Here is a 15,397-nt window from a genome sequence, read left to right as displayed (position 1 = left end):
TCCAGCAGCTTATTTCCATACCTCGGAGCCCAGCACTCTCTGGATCCAGTGTAACTGTGAATTATCTGCCCTAGCCCTGCCCACAGGATCTCATGCTCTGGCAAGCTTATAGTAGATGTACTCTCCCAAGAGGAAAATGATGTTAGCCAGGCTTCTTTAACCCCAGAGGATAGGCCACCAAAGGTCTTAGGGATTGCTCCCACCCCCCAGTCCTCACACTGGCCCATGTACAAATCAACTCATTAGAGACAAAGACTCGCGATGTTTCTACCACGAGACACAACCCCACAGAAACACAACCCACGGAAACCTAGTTAAACCCTATGACACATGGGCACGCACTCAGAAATCCAAATGGAAAATCCCCAGGCCAGACAGAGCGCAACGCCCTCCCCTGTTCCTGGGCTCAAACTCAGTCTTGCCCCACCCCCAGTGCCCCAGCTCAGCTGGCAGTCCTGGAAAACGCTGACCTCAGAGGATGGCTGGGGGCTGAAGGTGACATGTCCTCCTCCTACACTAACCACTCTGCGCCCCTCCCTCCTGCAGGCTGCCCCCTCCCCCTCCTGACCTTCATTTTCAGTTGAGCGGATGCTGCTTTGGTTTGCCTCGGCCCTCACCAGCACTCCTTGACTCTCTGGGCTGAGAGCAGAAGCACATTCGGTCACAAAAGGCATATCTAGTCACACGTGCCTTAATGCGCGCATTCTCCCGTCACACCCAGGAGCAGCCACACGTACATACTGACCAGCACCAGCGTACCTCATACTAGAGCACTTGAGGGGTTCTGTCTGTCTGTCATCCGGTCTCTCTCTTATCTCTGCCTGCTTGTTCTTTCCAAGATGCCTCGTGCCCATGGGAGTATAAGGCAGGAGAGCCCCTTACCTCACAGGGCAGATCAAAATGCTGAGAACAAAGATGGGTTTGTCTGGCTGACCTTGTCCCGTCCTTCTGCTGTCTAACTGTGGTTCACGTGTGCTGTCCCTAAAGTTCACCCCTAAGAGTATCCCGCCCCGACCCTATCCTCATGCCCTGCAGAGTGGGGACACTTCAGAATGGGGTAAGACAGCTTAAGCAGAATGATTGTATTTGTTGTTCACCGCTGACAGCCCTCTGGAGGAGCAGGTCCAGTGCAAGACAAGCTTCTGGGCATTTCTAGAGGATTAGAAAGCCCCCAGGTTGACAGAGGTGTCTGAGAACTGGAGAGAGAGAAAAGAGAAGGAAGATTTAAAAAAAAAAAAGTATTTGTGGAGGCAAGGGGAAATAACTCAGTGAAGTCCTAGTCCTATTAGCTCCTGAGGTCGATCCCAGAACCCAGGTAAAAAGGCTTTCGAGTGGTGGTACATGCTGATAATCCCAGCACTGGGGAGGCAGAGAGACACATGGATGTGTCCTGTCGGATGGTCAGCCGGCCTAGCCTACTTGACAAATTCCAGGCTGGTGAGAGGCCCTGTCTCCGGAAAAGGTGCATGACATCCAAGGTTGTCCTTTGGCCTACGCTGCATGCATACACACATGTATGCATGTGTACATGCACACACACCAAGAAAACAGGCATGTGTGAAAACCCCACAGTTCGCCCCTCGCCCTCAAGCCCTCCACTGCAGTCTTGCCAGTTTTCATTAAGGCTCTCAGCATTTGGTGATCTGTGCCCTCAAGACCCCGCCACACCCTTGGGAGGGAATTCCCCAAACTGTCCCTAAGAGCACATAAGCAGAACAGGGGAATACTGTGACTTTTCAAACCCCCACCTCGAGTCGCAGATCCCCTAGCCCACACTCCCCCACTGACCTTGTGGTGAGAGGATCCACACACTGGTGGTAGTATTGTTGGTGTCACTGATGTTTGTGGTCACAGTGGCAAGGTTGGTGGCAGCTGGGGCTCGGGGTTTCTGCCGGTATGTCCTCCGGCTACACTTGAACATTCTGAGACACCGGCTCCGGGGCCCACCTGTACCTGGCCTGGGGTAAGGAGAACTCATGCCCCGAGGCCGAGGGGCACGGACAAGCTGAGGGGGCCCCATGGCTGCAAAGAGCTTCTGAGGGGTTCTGCTGGCCAGGACAACTGAGATCTCTATGACATAAGGAGCCCACCTAAGGGTGGTACTCTTTGTTACAGGTTTGGCCCAGCCTCCACCCAGACAGAGATCAGACTTCCTCACAATCCTCCTCATGGAGTCTAGCCCGAGAGCCAGACAAGCACAGCTTGGTCCTTTGGGGAAATGAACTCTGGTGTGTGTGGGGGGAGGCGGGGGGAGGGGAATCACTTGGTTATTTTTGTTCATCCACATTAACAATACTAACAGTATTTATTGAGCACCTACTGTGAACCAGACACTAAGCTTAGTACTTCACCAACATGATTTCATTGAATCCCACCACAGCCCTATGAGGAGATTCTATTGTTAATCTTATTTGTAGAAGTTGATTCTCCCTCTTCCCATTAGTTGGAGGTTTACAAAGTCATCATAAACATTGACTTAAGTACTGAAGCTGCATGACTATCTGAATCAAGGTCAGCTAACAAAGCTGAGTATGGTGGGTACACACCTTTAATCCTGGAAGGCAGAGGCCGGCAGATCTCTGAGTGGGAGACCAGTCTGGTCTACAGTTAGGGCTACACAGAGAAGCCCTGTTTCAAAAAACAAAAACAAAAAGAGGAGGCCGAGTATCTAACACATACATATCCTCTAAAGCATATCACAACTTTCTCGGGCTTGGGAATACTGGATTATAGTTCTTCAGCACCACTGTTAATAACATAATCATCATCACCAACAACACAAAAAAAAAACAAAACTAAAACATTTGAGTAAAAATTATTGGTAGTAATTAGACTGCTGGGCAAACACTGGCTTGTAAGAGCTGAAATATATTTCTGAGGGCAGAGAGTCCTCCTGTTTGACACACCTGAGCTGGAAATGTGTGTTAGGCACTCAGAACTTTTTTCCTTTAAATAATTGCGAAAGTGACACAAGAATTGGTCTTGTAGTTACAGATGAATGTGTGACTAGGTGAATTCACAGATATGGAATCTGAATAATGAAGACTGACTGTATAAGGAAACCACCTGAGTGAGGAGGCGTGGTCATAGAATGTAGAGGCAGTCGGGGGTTCAAATCCAAAGCCCAGAGCATTCACCTTTTGCTATTCTATGCTCATTTATTTGTTTATTCAGGATATTCGATAACAACCAGGGACATGGAAGAATGTGAACTCCCAGAGTTTTTCCTGAGATGAAAAAGAAAGTCCCATGGAAAAGGGGGTAAGAGATGCTAACCCTGGCTTCACCCGTTCTTGTAGGAAGCGGACAGGAAAGTTAGTGTCTACCCTGCCTGCGCTAAGGTGAGGAACTTTGAATTTGCCCAGTTCTCCTCACTTTAACCAGACTCTCTCCCCTCTATCACCTCTCGTACCTTCAGTCCTTCAGGAACTTCAGGTCCCAGATTGTGGGGCCTCACTGTCCACCGCTTTGTTCTCCTTAACTTTTAGCCTCTGTACTTATGAGCCCTCTGCCAAAGCCTCCTCCTTGGCTCTATATGGAAGTCCTACCTGCCTCCTTAGAGACTCCATTAATGTTTAAGATAGGCTGACAGGGAGAGTTTTGGCTCTCTCTCTCACAAGTTATGTGATCCTAACAAGTACTTAAGATTTCTGGGCTTCTGTTTTTCCCCATATTTAAAATAGGGATTAAAAAGAAAGGGTAAAATGTGTGTGGCAGCCTAGACCTATAATTCTAGCATGTGGGAGGTAGAGGCCAAGAGGATCAGGAGTTCAAGTTCATCCTTAGCTTTACAGAGTCAGTGGCCAGGCTGGACTACTTGGGACATACAACAAAAAAACCCAAACCAACCTAGAATAAACAAACAAAAAAAAAAGTCTATTTTATAGGATTTTTGTGCAGAAAAACAAAACAAAACACGTTGCACATTAAAGCCATGTTTTATTAATATAGTCTGGTATAGTTCTGGCTGGCCTGGAACTCACAGAAATCCACATGCCTTTGCCTCCTGAGTGCTGAAATAACAGGCATGACCCACCAAGCTCAGCCCATTTGTTTAAATTTTGAGATGGGATCTCACTATCTTTTGCCCAGAAGGATTTTAAACTTGTAGGATCAAATGATCCTCTTGCTTCAACCTCCAGAGTAGCTGGTAATACAAGTTTATTATCTACAATATTATTATCCCCTTCTCTCTGTCTCTACGACTGCCCCTTTCCTCACAAGCATAAAAAATCCACTTCCAGGCTGCAGAGATGACTTAGCAGTCAAGAATGCTTATTACTTTTGCAGAAGACCCTTTGGTTCCCAGCACCCACATTGGGTAGATCCAACTATAACCCCAGCTCCAGGGAACCTAAGACTTTTTTCTTCTGGCCTTTGTAGGCATCACGCATGTGAACACACACACACACACACACACACACACACACACACACACACTTTACCACCACCACCACCACCGTCCCTCACCTAAACCCATCCCACAATCCCTCCAGCAGTGCTCTCTGTTCTGACCTCTTGTGCTCATTGCTCTGCGCCACAGAGCAGGGAGAAAAAACGCATTCTAAAACCCCATAACTAGTCTCTTACACAGACTAGGAAACAAAGACTAAAAAACAAATCTCAGAAATGGCCAAATAGCAGGATGGGGTGGGTCTGCCTATAACCCTAGTACTAAGGAGGCTGAGTCAGGAGGAACAAGAATTCAAGTTAGCTGGGTGTGGTGGATCATACCTGCAATCCTAGCACTTCAAAGGCTGAGGCCAGAGGATTGCCTCAAGTATGAGGCCAGTCTGCTCTATAAAGTGAGACCTCTTCTCAAAATAAGTAAAGCCAGACTTGGTAGCTCACACCAGCACTCTGGAGGCAAAAGCACACAGGTTTCTGAGTTCAAAACCAGCCTGGTCTATAGGACCATTTCCATGACAGCTAATCAGTGCAGAAAAATCCTGTCTCTAAATAAATAAATAAATAAATAAATAAATAAATGAATGAATGAATCAAAAAAATAAATAAATACATTGTCAGTGTAAGTGACTCACATCTTTAATCCCAGCACTTGGGAGGCAGAGGCAGGAGGATCTCTCTGAGTTTGAGGCCAACCTGTGCTACAGAGTGAGTTCCAGGAAAGGCAGGACCAAAACTATACAGAGAAACCCTGTCTCAAAATAAAATAAAATAAAATAAAAAATAAAAAGTTCCCAGGTCCCATGGTCAGATAGCTAAGAAATGACAGAACCAGAATCTGAGCACCTGAATAACTATAATATCTGAATAACTGGAGAGCAAGAACCTGTGAAGACCCTCTCACTGAGAACTAGTGGTGTGGGAAATCAGAAAGGGAGCCCCAGAAAGAAAGGGTTCCAGAACCTTGGCATGGGACTGTCTCCTTTGTAGGCACACAGTGCCACCTGCTGGCAGAATGGCCAGGGCTGTGCACAGAGGTCCAGAACATGGAGAGGGGGAGACAGAAGAGAAAAAGATGAGGAGCAAAAAGATAAAGGGAGGGGGGCTGAAGAGATGACTTAGAGGTTAAGAGGTTGCAAAGGACCCTGGTTGGATTTCCAGCACCCACAGGGTGGTTCAAAGCCTCCTATAACTGCAGTTCCAGGGGATTTGATGTCCTCCACTGACCTCTAAGAGAACCAGGCTCACATATCAGAAATATGCAAGCAAAAGGATATTAAAAAACAAACAAACAAACAAACAGATGAAGGGGGAGAAGGATGGGGAACTTGAGGTTTTATGGAGGGAAGAGGACAAAGAACCATTTCCTGTTCTGAGGAAAGAACAGAGGTTGCCAGACTGTGACCATTTCCTTGAAAGTGTGTGTGTGTGTGTGTGTGTGTGTGTGTGTGTGTGTGAGAGAGAGAGAGAGAGAGAGAGAGAGAGAGAGAGAGCATGTTTATTTATGTGCATATGTGTATCAGTGTGTGCATATGCATGTGTGTGCTCCAATAAATGTGTGTGTACGTGTGTGTTCACGAGTGTGTGCATGTACTTGTGTGTGTGTGTTTGCACATTCAGAAGTATCGGTCCATGTTATTATATATGTGAGTTTTGTGTGTAAACATAGGGATGGCAACCTGAGCAGATGTGGGTGCCAGTGAACACACAGATTCGAGGGAAGGATCATATTACACTACTGTGAGCCGGGCACACACAAGTTCTGGAAAGGTACTGCTTTCCTGACTCTGCTGCCTCCTCAACCCCTTTCCTGAGACGAGGAGAGACAAATGACATATAGGTGACATTTCCAGGTGGAGATTTACTTATTGTTTTGGGTGTTGGGAACCTGTCTCCAGGCAGTAGAGGGCAGCAGGGCAAAAGAGGTTGATCAACCATGGGTGGAGCCAGAAGGCGGCGGGCGGGGGAGGGGGAGGCGGGGGCGGCGGGCGGGCGGCAGGAGGCTTTTAAAGCACCTGCCTCACCTGTAGATGGGCAGTGCTGTGTGAGGACTGGGCAATCCCTCATCTTTCTGCCAGTACACCAAGTGGCAGCTTCCTGGAGCTGTTCTGTTTCTTCGGGAGCGCAGCAGATCCTCTTCAGAACCTATTACCAAGAGCCCTGAGCAGGTGATGGCACAGGGCAGAGATTAACCTGTGAATGGACCAGTCTGGAAACAGGTTTGGGGTTCTGGGAAAAGCCAGTGGGAAGGTACCGAAAGAGTCTAAGGTTGGTCCATGAAGAAGACCAGGAAAGGCAGGTATCCGAAAAGGGAATTGAGAGTCCTACAGTGTGGGAGTCGGGCTTGTAATATCTGTGTGAGAATCTGGGGATGTTAGGATCAGGGAATTAAGTTTGATAACAGTATCTGGGTAGTAGAGGTGGGCAGGGAACTGGGAAAGTCAGGATGGGAACTGGGAAAAGTTCTGAGATATCAGAGTCCAGACACAGGGTCAAAAATTAGTGAGAAATCACAGGATGTTAGACTCTGGTATGCCAGGGTCCAAAAAGCAGGGCCAGCCCAGGGCAGGTGGGACAGAAGGTCCCAATTTGTACATGTCTGTTTCCCAGGACCCACCATGCAGTGCTTCAAGTTCCTTAAGGTCATGATGTTCCTCTTCAATCTAATCATCTTTGTAAGTATGGCGATTGTGGGCTTTTGGGGGTTCCCTACAAAAGCAAGTCACAATCTGAACATAGCCCAAGCTGGGGAATAGGAGACTATGTACCCAGACTCTGCCCTACAAGTTCCCCTTAATGAATAGGAAGCGAGGGTCTTCCCAAATGCTGATTCCTAGCCCCACTAAGAGCCTGGCTGCCACATGGGAGTTTGGGTGAAGATGGGAAGGTTAGGGATGGAGATGCTTCAGGCTCTCACCTCCCTTCCAGGAAGGATCAGTGTGGGTCGGGATAGGCTAGCAGGAGTGATTCCCCCTTTTCTACAGGCCTTCAAGGTTCAGAGGGGAAAGGGGGTCTGCTTAAGTTTATAGTACAAAAGTGACTACCATGAATGGAGACGTTGAAAGGAGAGCGGGCTTGTGCCTCTTAGAGTTGACTGGCAACCCTTATGTATTCAACAAACATTCATTGACTAGGCTGACATTGAAGGGACTGGGATTGTTGCTCAGTGGCACAGCGTTTGCTTAGCCTGCGGGAGGCCACAAACAAAAAGGAAAACATATTCACTGACTAACACTCTATGCTATGTGCAAGGGTAGAAAGCAAGCAGGGCCACTTAACCGCCCTTGAGGATCTCGGGACCAGTAAACCAAACAGGCTGATAATTGTCAAACAGGCTGATAATTGCTATATACACTGATAATTGCAAAGTGGTACTTTCAGATTTACCACCAAGGCTAAGGGAGTCCCCGGAGGGTTGAATCTAGCCTAGTAGGAAAATACTTCCTGGAGGAAGTAGCGGAAGCTGGACATTTGCATTGGGTGGGGTGGGGGTGAGGGCTGTAAAGTGCGTAGGAAGGCCCAGAGGTAATGAAATTTGATATTGTTTAGAAAACCAGGAACAGATTATATAGGGCTTGTTTGAGAAGCTGAGCCATGAGGCCCAAGCCCTGGAGATAGAGACAGAAGAAAGGACACAGTAAATGAAGGGGTTCCTTGCAGAGGGGTGGTAGAACAGATGTAGAAGACGTCTTAGAAACAGCTTGAGCAAAGCGGGGAGAAGGAAGGGTCATCCCCCAGGCTCCTGTGTGCTCAGTGGAGGTGCACGGATATTTGAAAGCTACGCACCTGCTAGCAGCCAATGAAGCTATAGGGGTGGTTGGAACCCTGGCAACAACAAGGGAAAGTCTGTCTTCCACTCCCCCCAACCTCCGTGAATATTTTAGAACGCCTGATCTCAAAAAAAGTGAGTTTTTGGAAACTGGAAGTATTAGAGATGAGCAGGAAAATAGGCACCGTGAAGGAGGCATGGGGCAGTAGGAAGGAAGGACAAGAAAACAGTGGCCAGGGCCACCAGAGAAGAATGAGCGAGAGGGGAGAAAGTAGAAGCACGAAGTGTGCACCAGCTTAAAGAAAGTGGGCAAAGGAGCCGGGCGGTGGTGGCGCACACCTTTAATCTCAGCCCTCGGAAGGCAGAGGCAGGAGGATCTCTATGAGTCCAGCCTGGTCTACAGAGCGAGTTCTAGGACAGCCAGGGCTGCAGAGAAACCCTGTCTCAAAAAACTAAAAAAAAAAGAAAAGAGGAAGGAAGGAAGAAGAGAGAAATGGGGCGGAGGGTAGATAGTCTCTTTGACTCCAATGTGGTCTGTACCTTGGACTTCCTTTGGCTGCCTTGAATTAGGTTTCATTCATATAACTGAAGGAAGTACGAAGATTTCAACAATTGGGAGAGCCGGGACTCTGGCCTGATAGGGTTAAAGGCAAATCCAGTTTGGTTTCTGTCCTCTGTTGCCCAGGCCTTGCCAGACTGGACAGAACAAGGTAGGAAGGCCAGACTCCTTGAAATTTGACCCTGTAGGCTAGGAGCCCAGCTCTCTTGTCCTTAAGCAAACATCCTGGGATACAACCACACTATACATCTCTTTACCCCTGCCCCAGACTCGGTTCCTTAGCTGGACAGTGGGAGCTGGGCACAAGTCAGTGTCCAGTGCTGATCCACCGAAGCCCTTGGGTCAGCAAAGAGTTTTCTAGGAGCGGTGGGACCAGGGCCTCCATTGAACCCCCTCAGAGCCTCAAGATCATCACCTCTGAACCCTGAGGTTAGATCGGTGTCTTGAAGAGAAGCTGTAGTTGGCTTCAACCTCTGTTTCCTCAGTTTTTACTTGTCAGGCAGTGGTCTAGGTGGAAAAGGAGTCTGGCAGCTGATTCCACCCTGAAGAGAAATCAAATAGGGCCTTTGGGTAGATGAACCTCTCAACCTCCGCCCCTTTCAAGGTTTCAAGCAGGTGGAAGCCTCACCCTGCTGTTACTATAGTGACTGTTGAACCAGCTCCACACTACCACCCGCCCGCTTCCATGTATCAGAGAACAGAGTTATTGTAGGCACCCACAGCCCAAGAATGAGTGACGAGACCTGTTTTCCGTTCCTACCTATGTGGCAGGACCCTGACTACAGAAAAAGGAAAGTTTTGGGCCTCTTCCCAGCCTGTGGATATTTCTAGAACCCCTGATCTCATTTTTATCTTCCCAGGTGAACAGACTGGTGAATTTGTGTGTCCCAGTTCCCATCTTTCTGGTACTAGTTGATGTTTCCCTCCACACACAATAGGTAGCTAGAATCCCTGGTCAAGGGAAAGTTTCCAGACTTCATGGTGAGAAAGGGAACCGTGACTAGCACCGTTTCAAAGACTGACTTCTGTCCCCAGCTGTGCGGTGCGGCCCTGCTGGCTGTGGGGATCTGGGTGTCCGTCGACGGGCCGTCCTTCCTGAAGATCTTTGGGCCACTGTCATCAAGTGCCATGCAGTTCGTCAACGTGGGCTACTTCCTCATCGCGGCCGGTGCTGTCCTCTTTATCCTTGGTTTCCTGGGCTGCTACGGTGCTCACTCGGAGAGCAAGTGTGCGCTCATGATGGTGTGTCAGACCCAGCTCCCCAAACCACAACCGAGGGTCCCTTCATCCCCGACACCAGCCCCTGGGGAAGCCCAAAAGCTTACCCAGCATTCCGGGAGCCTCACCGTGGGGGAGCCCCTGCCTCTTTGATGGGAGCGGGTAGGGCAAGGAGGGCGGTCTTCCTAAAGTGCGCTTCCTTGTCCCCCACCCAGTTCTTTGTCATCCTGCTCATCATCTTCATCGCCGAGCTTGCAGCGGCTGTGGTTGCTTTGGTGTATACCACAATGGTGAGGCACGGGGACGGGGCAAGGGAGGAAAACTGACCAAAGCCCCCCCCCCCCCCCCCCCCCCCCCCCGAGAAGTGGGTGGTGACCTGTGAATGGCCACTTCCCCTGCCAGTCTCTTAACGCTGGCCCGACCCATCCAGGCAGAACAGTTCCTGACGTTGCTGGTGGTGCCTGCCATCAAGAAAGACTACGGTTCCCAGACTGAATTCACCCAAGTGTGGAACTCTACCATGGACGGGGTAAGGTGGGCTGGGAAGATTTGGGAGTGGAGAGGAAAAACGAAAACAAACAAACAAAAACAAACACGGCCCCATCAATCATCCACCCTATTTTGTCTGCAGCTGAAGTGCTGTGGTTTCAACAACTATACAGATTTTAACGGCTCACATTTCGTCGAAGAGAATAAGGTCTTTCCTTCTTACTGCTGTGGCAAGCCTACCAATAGCACCGAGGGACCGTGCACCGAGGATAAGGCCAGAGAGAAACAAGTACAGGTATGGGCTGACGTGGAAGGGCGGGGTTCCTTTTTTTTATTTTTCAAGACAGGGTTTCTCTGGGTGTCTCTGGCTATCCTGGAACTCTCTCTGTAGACCAGGCTGGTCTTGAACTTACAGAGATCCACTGCCTCTGCTTCCTGAGTGCTGGGATTAAAGGCGTGCACCATCACTGCCTGGCATGGCTGGGATTGTTTAATGGCCTTACAGTAGTAGTAAATGGGTCAGAGGAAGGGCACTGTCGGCTATAAACACTTTCTCCCCTCCCCCAAGGGTTGTTTCAATCAGCTTCTGCATGACATCAGAACCAATGCGGTCACTGTGGGTGGTGTGGCAGTTGGAATTGCGGCCCTGGAGGTAAGTCAGTGAGGAGACTGGACCTGGGTATCAGTACAGATTAGCCCATCTCTGAGGCTTCTCTAGAGGAGAAGAATTTCTTGTGTTTTCATTCTGGAACTGAGGACTGAACCCAGAGACCTATGGATGCCAAGCATGTCCTCTACCATCGAGAAAGCAATGCTTCGTGGAGGCTATTCAGGGTGGGCAGGAAGCCAATCCTTGATCTCAATCATGGCCTTTCGTGTCTCCCTGTTCCTTCCCACCAGCTGGCTGCCATGATTGTATCCATGTATCTCTACTGCAATCTGAAATAAGACTGCTTCTACCTCCCCACTTGCTGCTGCCACATGGAAACCAGGAAGAGGCACTTGGCACAGCTAGGCAGCGGTGACCTGGGTGGAGATGAAATCTAACAACGTCATTTGGGCTGAAAGTGGATTTGCCTTTGCTTGCTCTGGACTTTGGGCTAAACAGGGACCACCTCTTCCGGGCTGTGTGTCTGTCTCATCCTTTTACTGGTGGGGCTAGGGAAACATCTGTTCCAGAGACTCTGAAGCAGCCTCTTCTGCCCATCTCTTTAGTCTTTTCTTCAACCCTCAACACTCCCTTAATATAAAAGTGGCTCTTGATCCCAGCGCCCCACTGGTGGATGAAGGCACTTATAGCCTGGGCATATTCAAGTCCAGCAAGGTCATAGGATGGATGTGTAGAAGGCGTTTTGGAACCTATAAACCAATGAAAATATTTCTATTTCGACTGTGTACACTTGGGGAGAGATGGGTCCATCTTGCCTAAATTGCACTGTTTTTTGTGAGGCTGGAGACTCAGCAGGGTGGAAGTGAGGTAGGTATTTGGGCTTCAGGTCGGGGAGGGAGAGTAAAAATGGGCAAGAGGGCACGGAGGAAGTGGGAGCTGGGTTGGTCTGCCTTTATGTGTCATGAGAGGACTTTGTCCTGAAAGTTCTCCCTCCTGGTGAAGGGCACTGGACTGGAAAGCTATGAAAGTAACACGCTTGTGCCAAGTCAAGGAGGGGAGAACAGAATTATTGTCAGGGCTGTGGGGGTGGAGTCACTCTTTGGGCTCCAAGAAGCCCTCCAGGAACCCTGATGAGGAGCTCTAAGCTATGTGCCCTACTTTAGAGAATGTTAAAATCTTCCCTTTGGTATTGGCCTATTCACTGCTCTCAAGATCCATATCTTCTTGGGGGAGTTGATTTACACATTTTTATTGGAGGACAACAGGGGAGTGGGTCTCTCCCATCAATGGGAGCATTCACAGGTTCTTCAGCAAATTCAGACTTGTACCCGCTGAGGGTGGCTGGGCACACTGGGTATGTTCCCATCATCTTGAACGGGAACTGGGTGATTGTAGGGTGTGGCCTGGTTGGTCATGGTGGCACATTTAGTGTATGGTCTGAAATCATAATTATAGCAAGGCTCCCTACACAACGACCACCAGCACTGGCTCCTTCACCCAAGCATCCTTTTCTTGTTTTTTTTTTTTTTTTTTTTTTTTTTTGGTGTGTGTGTTGTTGTTGTTGGGTTTTTTTGAAACAAGGTCTATGTAGTCCTGGTTGTCCTAGAACTTGCTCTGTAGACCAGGTTGAGCCTACAACTCAGAAAGCTGCCTACCTCTGCCTCCTGAATGCTGGGGTTAAGGGTGTGCGCCATCACACCTAGCCAAGATCTCACTTGTTTTGTTGTTTTGAGATGGCGGGTCTCATGTAGCCGTGAACTTTCTATATGGCTGATAATGACCGTGAATCCCGCCTGTCTCCGAGGTGCTGTCACCACGCCTGGTTTTATGTGGGATCACACCCAGCTTCATGTGTGCTAAGCAAGCACTTAACTGCTTGAGGTACACCCCTAGTCTTTACTTAGTTTTACAGCCAGAGAGTCCCACAGCTTTCCAGCTGAAAAACTGAGGCTGACACTTCGACCAGACTGCCTCCTGTAACTGGGTAGACCTTGCTTAGTACAGTGATAGTCCAATCTGAAGAGCCTGACCAGAATGTCCCTGACAAAAATCTGAATGTCTTTTAAGCCAGATGGCAGTGGTGCATGCCTTTAACCCCAGCACTTGGGAGGCAGGGGTAGGTAGATCTCTGAATTCAAGGGCAGTCTGGGCTACAGAGTGAGCTCCAGGACAGCCAGGAGTACACCAAGAAACCCTGTCTTAAATAAACAAACCAACTGAATGTCTCTGAACTTCAAGTAGCAGTGCTAAGATGGCTGTTGCCACAGGACAGTAGCTGCTACCAAGCAAAGCCGTTTGACTGGCTTCCCTCCTCCCTTCCCTTTGGCACCCCACCCCCTACCCCCCATCTGTCTCTACGGGCTTTTCCAGAGCAGCCCACAACTATCACCCACTTGCTGGGCCCAAAAAGGAGCAGAGACTTGGCCAGCGCCACGCAGCTTCAGTCACTGAAGCCTGACTGAGGGTCTACTAGAGCTCTAGGCAGAGAGAGGAATTAGTTGGCCACCACCCTCTGCGTGCCTTTGCCAGCATACTGTGCCTCGCACACAACCACTCGGTTCCTTCCATAGGTACCCGTGTGGAAGCAGGGGTGGGAAGGGAAGATGGATTCCTCTGCCCAAGGAGGGCTGCCACTTCATCTTGGGCTAACTGCTTCTCTGCACCTGCTTTGCCACCTGAACCGCTGTCTCTAGCTCCAGCCAACACGGGAGGAGTCAGGGTGATAAGCAGTGTCAAAGCCACCGCACTGATGCCATTGCGGTCCTCAACTCCAGGCACCGTAAGAGAGGCCAGGACAGAGAACAGATAAAGGGTAGAAATTCCAGTAAGTTCCTGACTCCTTGGCAAAAGATCTATACCCTTTCTTACAATGCAATCTACTCAGGTCCTGATCTTAATCCTTCAGAGAGACTTAATTTAAAGGTCACGTTGCCCTGCCTTGGGCTATCTGATTCCCAGTGGACCATACTGTCCATTTTCTGGTAACTAACTCAGACTTTCCTATGCTCTTTTGAGTTACTAGCCTCTTGAGAATCTGAAAACCATGGCCTTTTTCTCCAGAAAAACATCCCTATATGGAATTCTGCACACAACCAATCCAGAAGGCCACAGAAACACTCACTTCTCTGTCTGCTTGCCCAGTATCCTCCTACAAAATCATCTCCCACACCCCTGGTTCCGCCACTGCTTTTAGCCCAATCACGTCCGTCTTCACTATTTACATGCTCTCCCATTCCCTCATCCTCCCCCAAGTTTCTCTTTGTGGTCTCTTCTAGCTACTGCACTTCTGGGGACAGGTGCTGGGCCCAGACGAACAAGGAAGGGACCAGCCTGACAATAAACAGTGAGGAAGGGGTGTGAGATGGCTGCTTGGAGCTAAGGCCCGAACAGAAATAAAGTCAGCTGGTCCCAGGGCGGAGCCTGCTTAAAACAAATAAAAACAAAAGACTTGAAGCTTGAGACTTGGGTATCCCCTGGTGGCCAAAGGGCTTCCACACATAAGATAAAACTGTGGCAGACAGTAAAAAAACCAAAGCACATCACCATCCGTCCAGATGATTCTCTCCCTCACCGCCATGCCATGCTCCCCACAAAACTATCACAAAACACACCCCTAGAGGTTTTCTCCTTTTTTAATCAATGACCACCTTTATCCAGCTTTGGAAATCTGGACAAAAAGAAGGCTGAGAGGAGGCCTGGTCCAGTGTCTAAGGGTCTCTGAGTGAGTCTGTCAGCACATGGCCCAGCTGGGCCTGTCATCAGCTGGGCACAGCAGTTTCCTGAGTATGAGCCAGTCCCACCCTCAGGGCAGCGTCCTGGTCCAGAGAGGAATAAAGGCCCCAGGTTGGGCCTATTCCCAAGGCCTTCAGGACGGTCAATAAATAGGTTAGATTCTGAGCCAGGCCTGGGAGGATGGGGTGTAAAAAGGGCAGGATCAGCTGCCCAGGGATCCCAAAGAGGTCCTGGGTACTCTCCTGCCCTTCTCCAACAAGGAAGTAATAAATAGACCTTAACCTCAGGAACAGGGGTGTTGGAGCAGGGGATCCTTCCCCTCAAAGTTAGTAATGAAATCTCATGTTAAAAACAAACCAGCCCTAACCCCTACCAGCATCTACAAAATCCTACAGGATGGGGCGACGGGCCAGCCTGCCTGGGGTACACAGTACCCAGCCCTGCAGGGTCCTGGAGGAGGCTTCATGTTTGTTCAGCGGCCCCTGGGGCTCCTTCTTCCTTTGGGGGTGGCTCCAGGAAAATAGGGGTGACTGGTGGTGGCTTCTTCACTCTGAAATGTAACAGAAGAATGATCTAGAGAAGATGACATGCTCCAACCCCAGGAGGGAATCTC

At 49.3% G+C, this 15,397-nt stretch overlaps 3 protein-coding genes across 10 annotated transcripts in view; 1 reads left to right on the top strand and 2 right to left on the bottom strand.

The window, feature by feature from the left end:
- Nucleotides 1–1,067: 1,067 nt before the first annotated feature.
- On the bottom strand, nucleotides 1,068–2,067 carry P3r3urf (PIK3R3 upstream open reading frame). Its single transcript, XM_042271651.1, has 2 exons — nucleotides 1,789–2,067; nucleotides 1,068–1,196 (listed from the first exon to the last, which is right to left on the bottom strand). The coding sequence occupies exons 1-2, from the start codon at nucleotides 2,018–2,020 to the stop codon at nucleotides 1,153–1,155; spliced, it is 276 nt and encodes a 91-aa protein (XP_042127585.1). The 5' UTR covers nucleotides 2,021–2,067; the 3' UTR covers nucleotides 1,068–1,152.
- A 4,369-nt stretch (nucleotides 2,068–6,436) lies between these two features.
- On the top strand, nucleotides 6,437–11,822 carry Tspan1 (tetraspanin 1). The gene is made up of 8 exons (XM_006986584.4): nucleotides 6,437–6,575; nucleotides 7,018–7,082; nucleotides 9,771–9,977; nucleotides 10,169–10,243; nucleotides 10,384–10,482; nucleotides 10,585–10,737; nucleotides 11,011–11,094; nucleotides 11,343–11,822. The coding sequence occupies exons 2-8, from the start codon at nucleotides 7,026–7,028 to the stop codon at nucleotides 11,388–11,390; spliced, it is 723 nt and encodes a 240-aa protein (XP_006986646.1). The 5' UTR covers nucleotides 6,437–6,575; nucleotides 7,018–7,025; the 3' UTR covers nucleotides 11,391–11,822.
- A 2,846-nt stretch (nucleotides 11,823–14,668) lies between these two features.
- Pomgnt1 (protein O-linked mannose N-acetylglucosaminyltransferase 1 (beta 1,2-)) overlaps nucleotides 14,669–15,397 on the bottom strand; it is a 41,812-nt gene continuing 41,083 nt past the window's right edge. For all 8 annotated transcript variants that reach the window (XM_042271637.2, XM_016005128.3, XM_076564837.1 and 5 more), the window contains one exon: nucleotides 14,669–15,334. In XM_042271637.2, the coding sequence (XP_042127571.1) occupies nucleotides 15,247–15,334 (88 nt within the window). In that variant the 3' untranslated portion in view covers nucleotides 14,669–15,246. The remainder of the gene's footprint in view (nucleotides 15,335–15,397) is intronic.

Source organism: Peromyscus maniculatus, chromosome 2, assembly GCF_049852395.1.
Source record: "Peromyscus maniculatus bairdii isolate BWxNUB_F1_BW_parent chromosome 2, HU_Pman_BW_mat_3.1, whole genome shotgun sequence".
NCBI classification, from domain to species: domain Eukaryota; kingdom Metazoa; phylum Chordata; class Mammalia; order Rodentia; family Cricetidae; genus Peromyscus; species Peromyscus maniculatus.
The sequence above is the reverse complement of the archived record's forward strand: the minus strand, read 5'-3'. Positions and strand labels throughout refer to the sequence as shown.

Bases quoted from the DNA above. Each gene is read 5' to 3' on its own strand.
- P3r3urf (XM_042271651.1), bottom strand. From the start codon at position 2,020: ATGGGGCCCCCTCAGCTTGTCCGTGCCCCTCGGCCTCGGGGCATGAGT. The intron at 1,197-1,788 runs GTCAGTGGGGGA...CTCTCTCTCCAG, and splicing joins GTGGATCCTCTCACCACAAG to TTCTCAGACACCTCTGTCAA.
- Tspan1 (XM_006986584.4), top strand. From the start codon at position 7,026: ATGCAGTGCTTCAAGTTCCTTAAGGTCATGATGTTCCTCTTCAATCTA. The intron at 7,083-9,770 runs GTAAGTATGGCG...TTCTGTCCCCAG, and splicing joins TCTTCAATCTAATCATCTTT to CTGTGCGGTGCGGCCCTGCT. The intron at 10,738-11,010 runs GTATGGGCTGAC...CCCTCCCCCAAG, and splicing joins CCAGAGAGAAACAAGTACAG to GGTTGTTTCAATCAGCTTCT.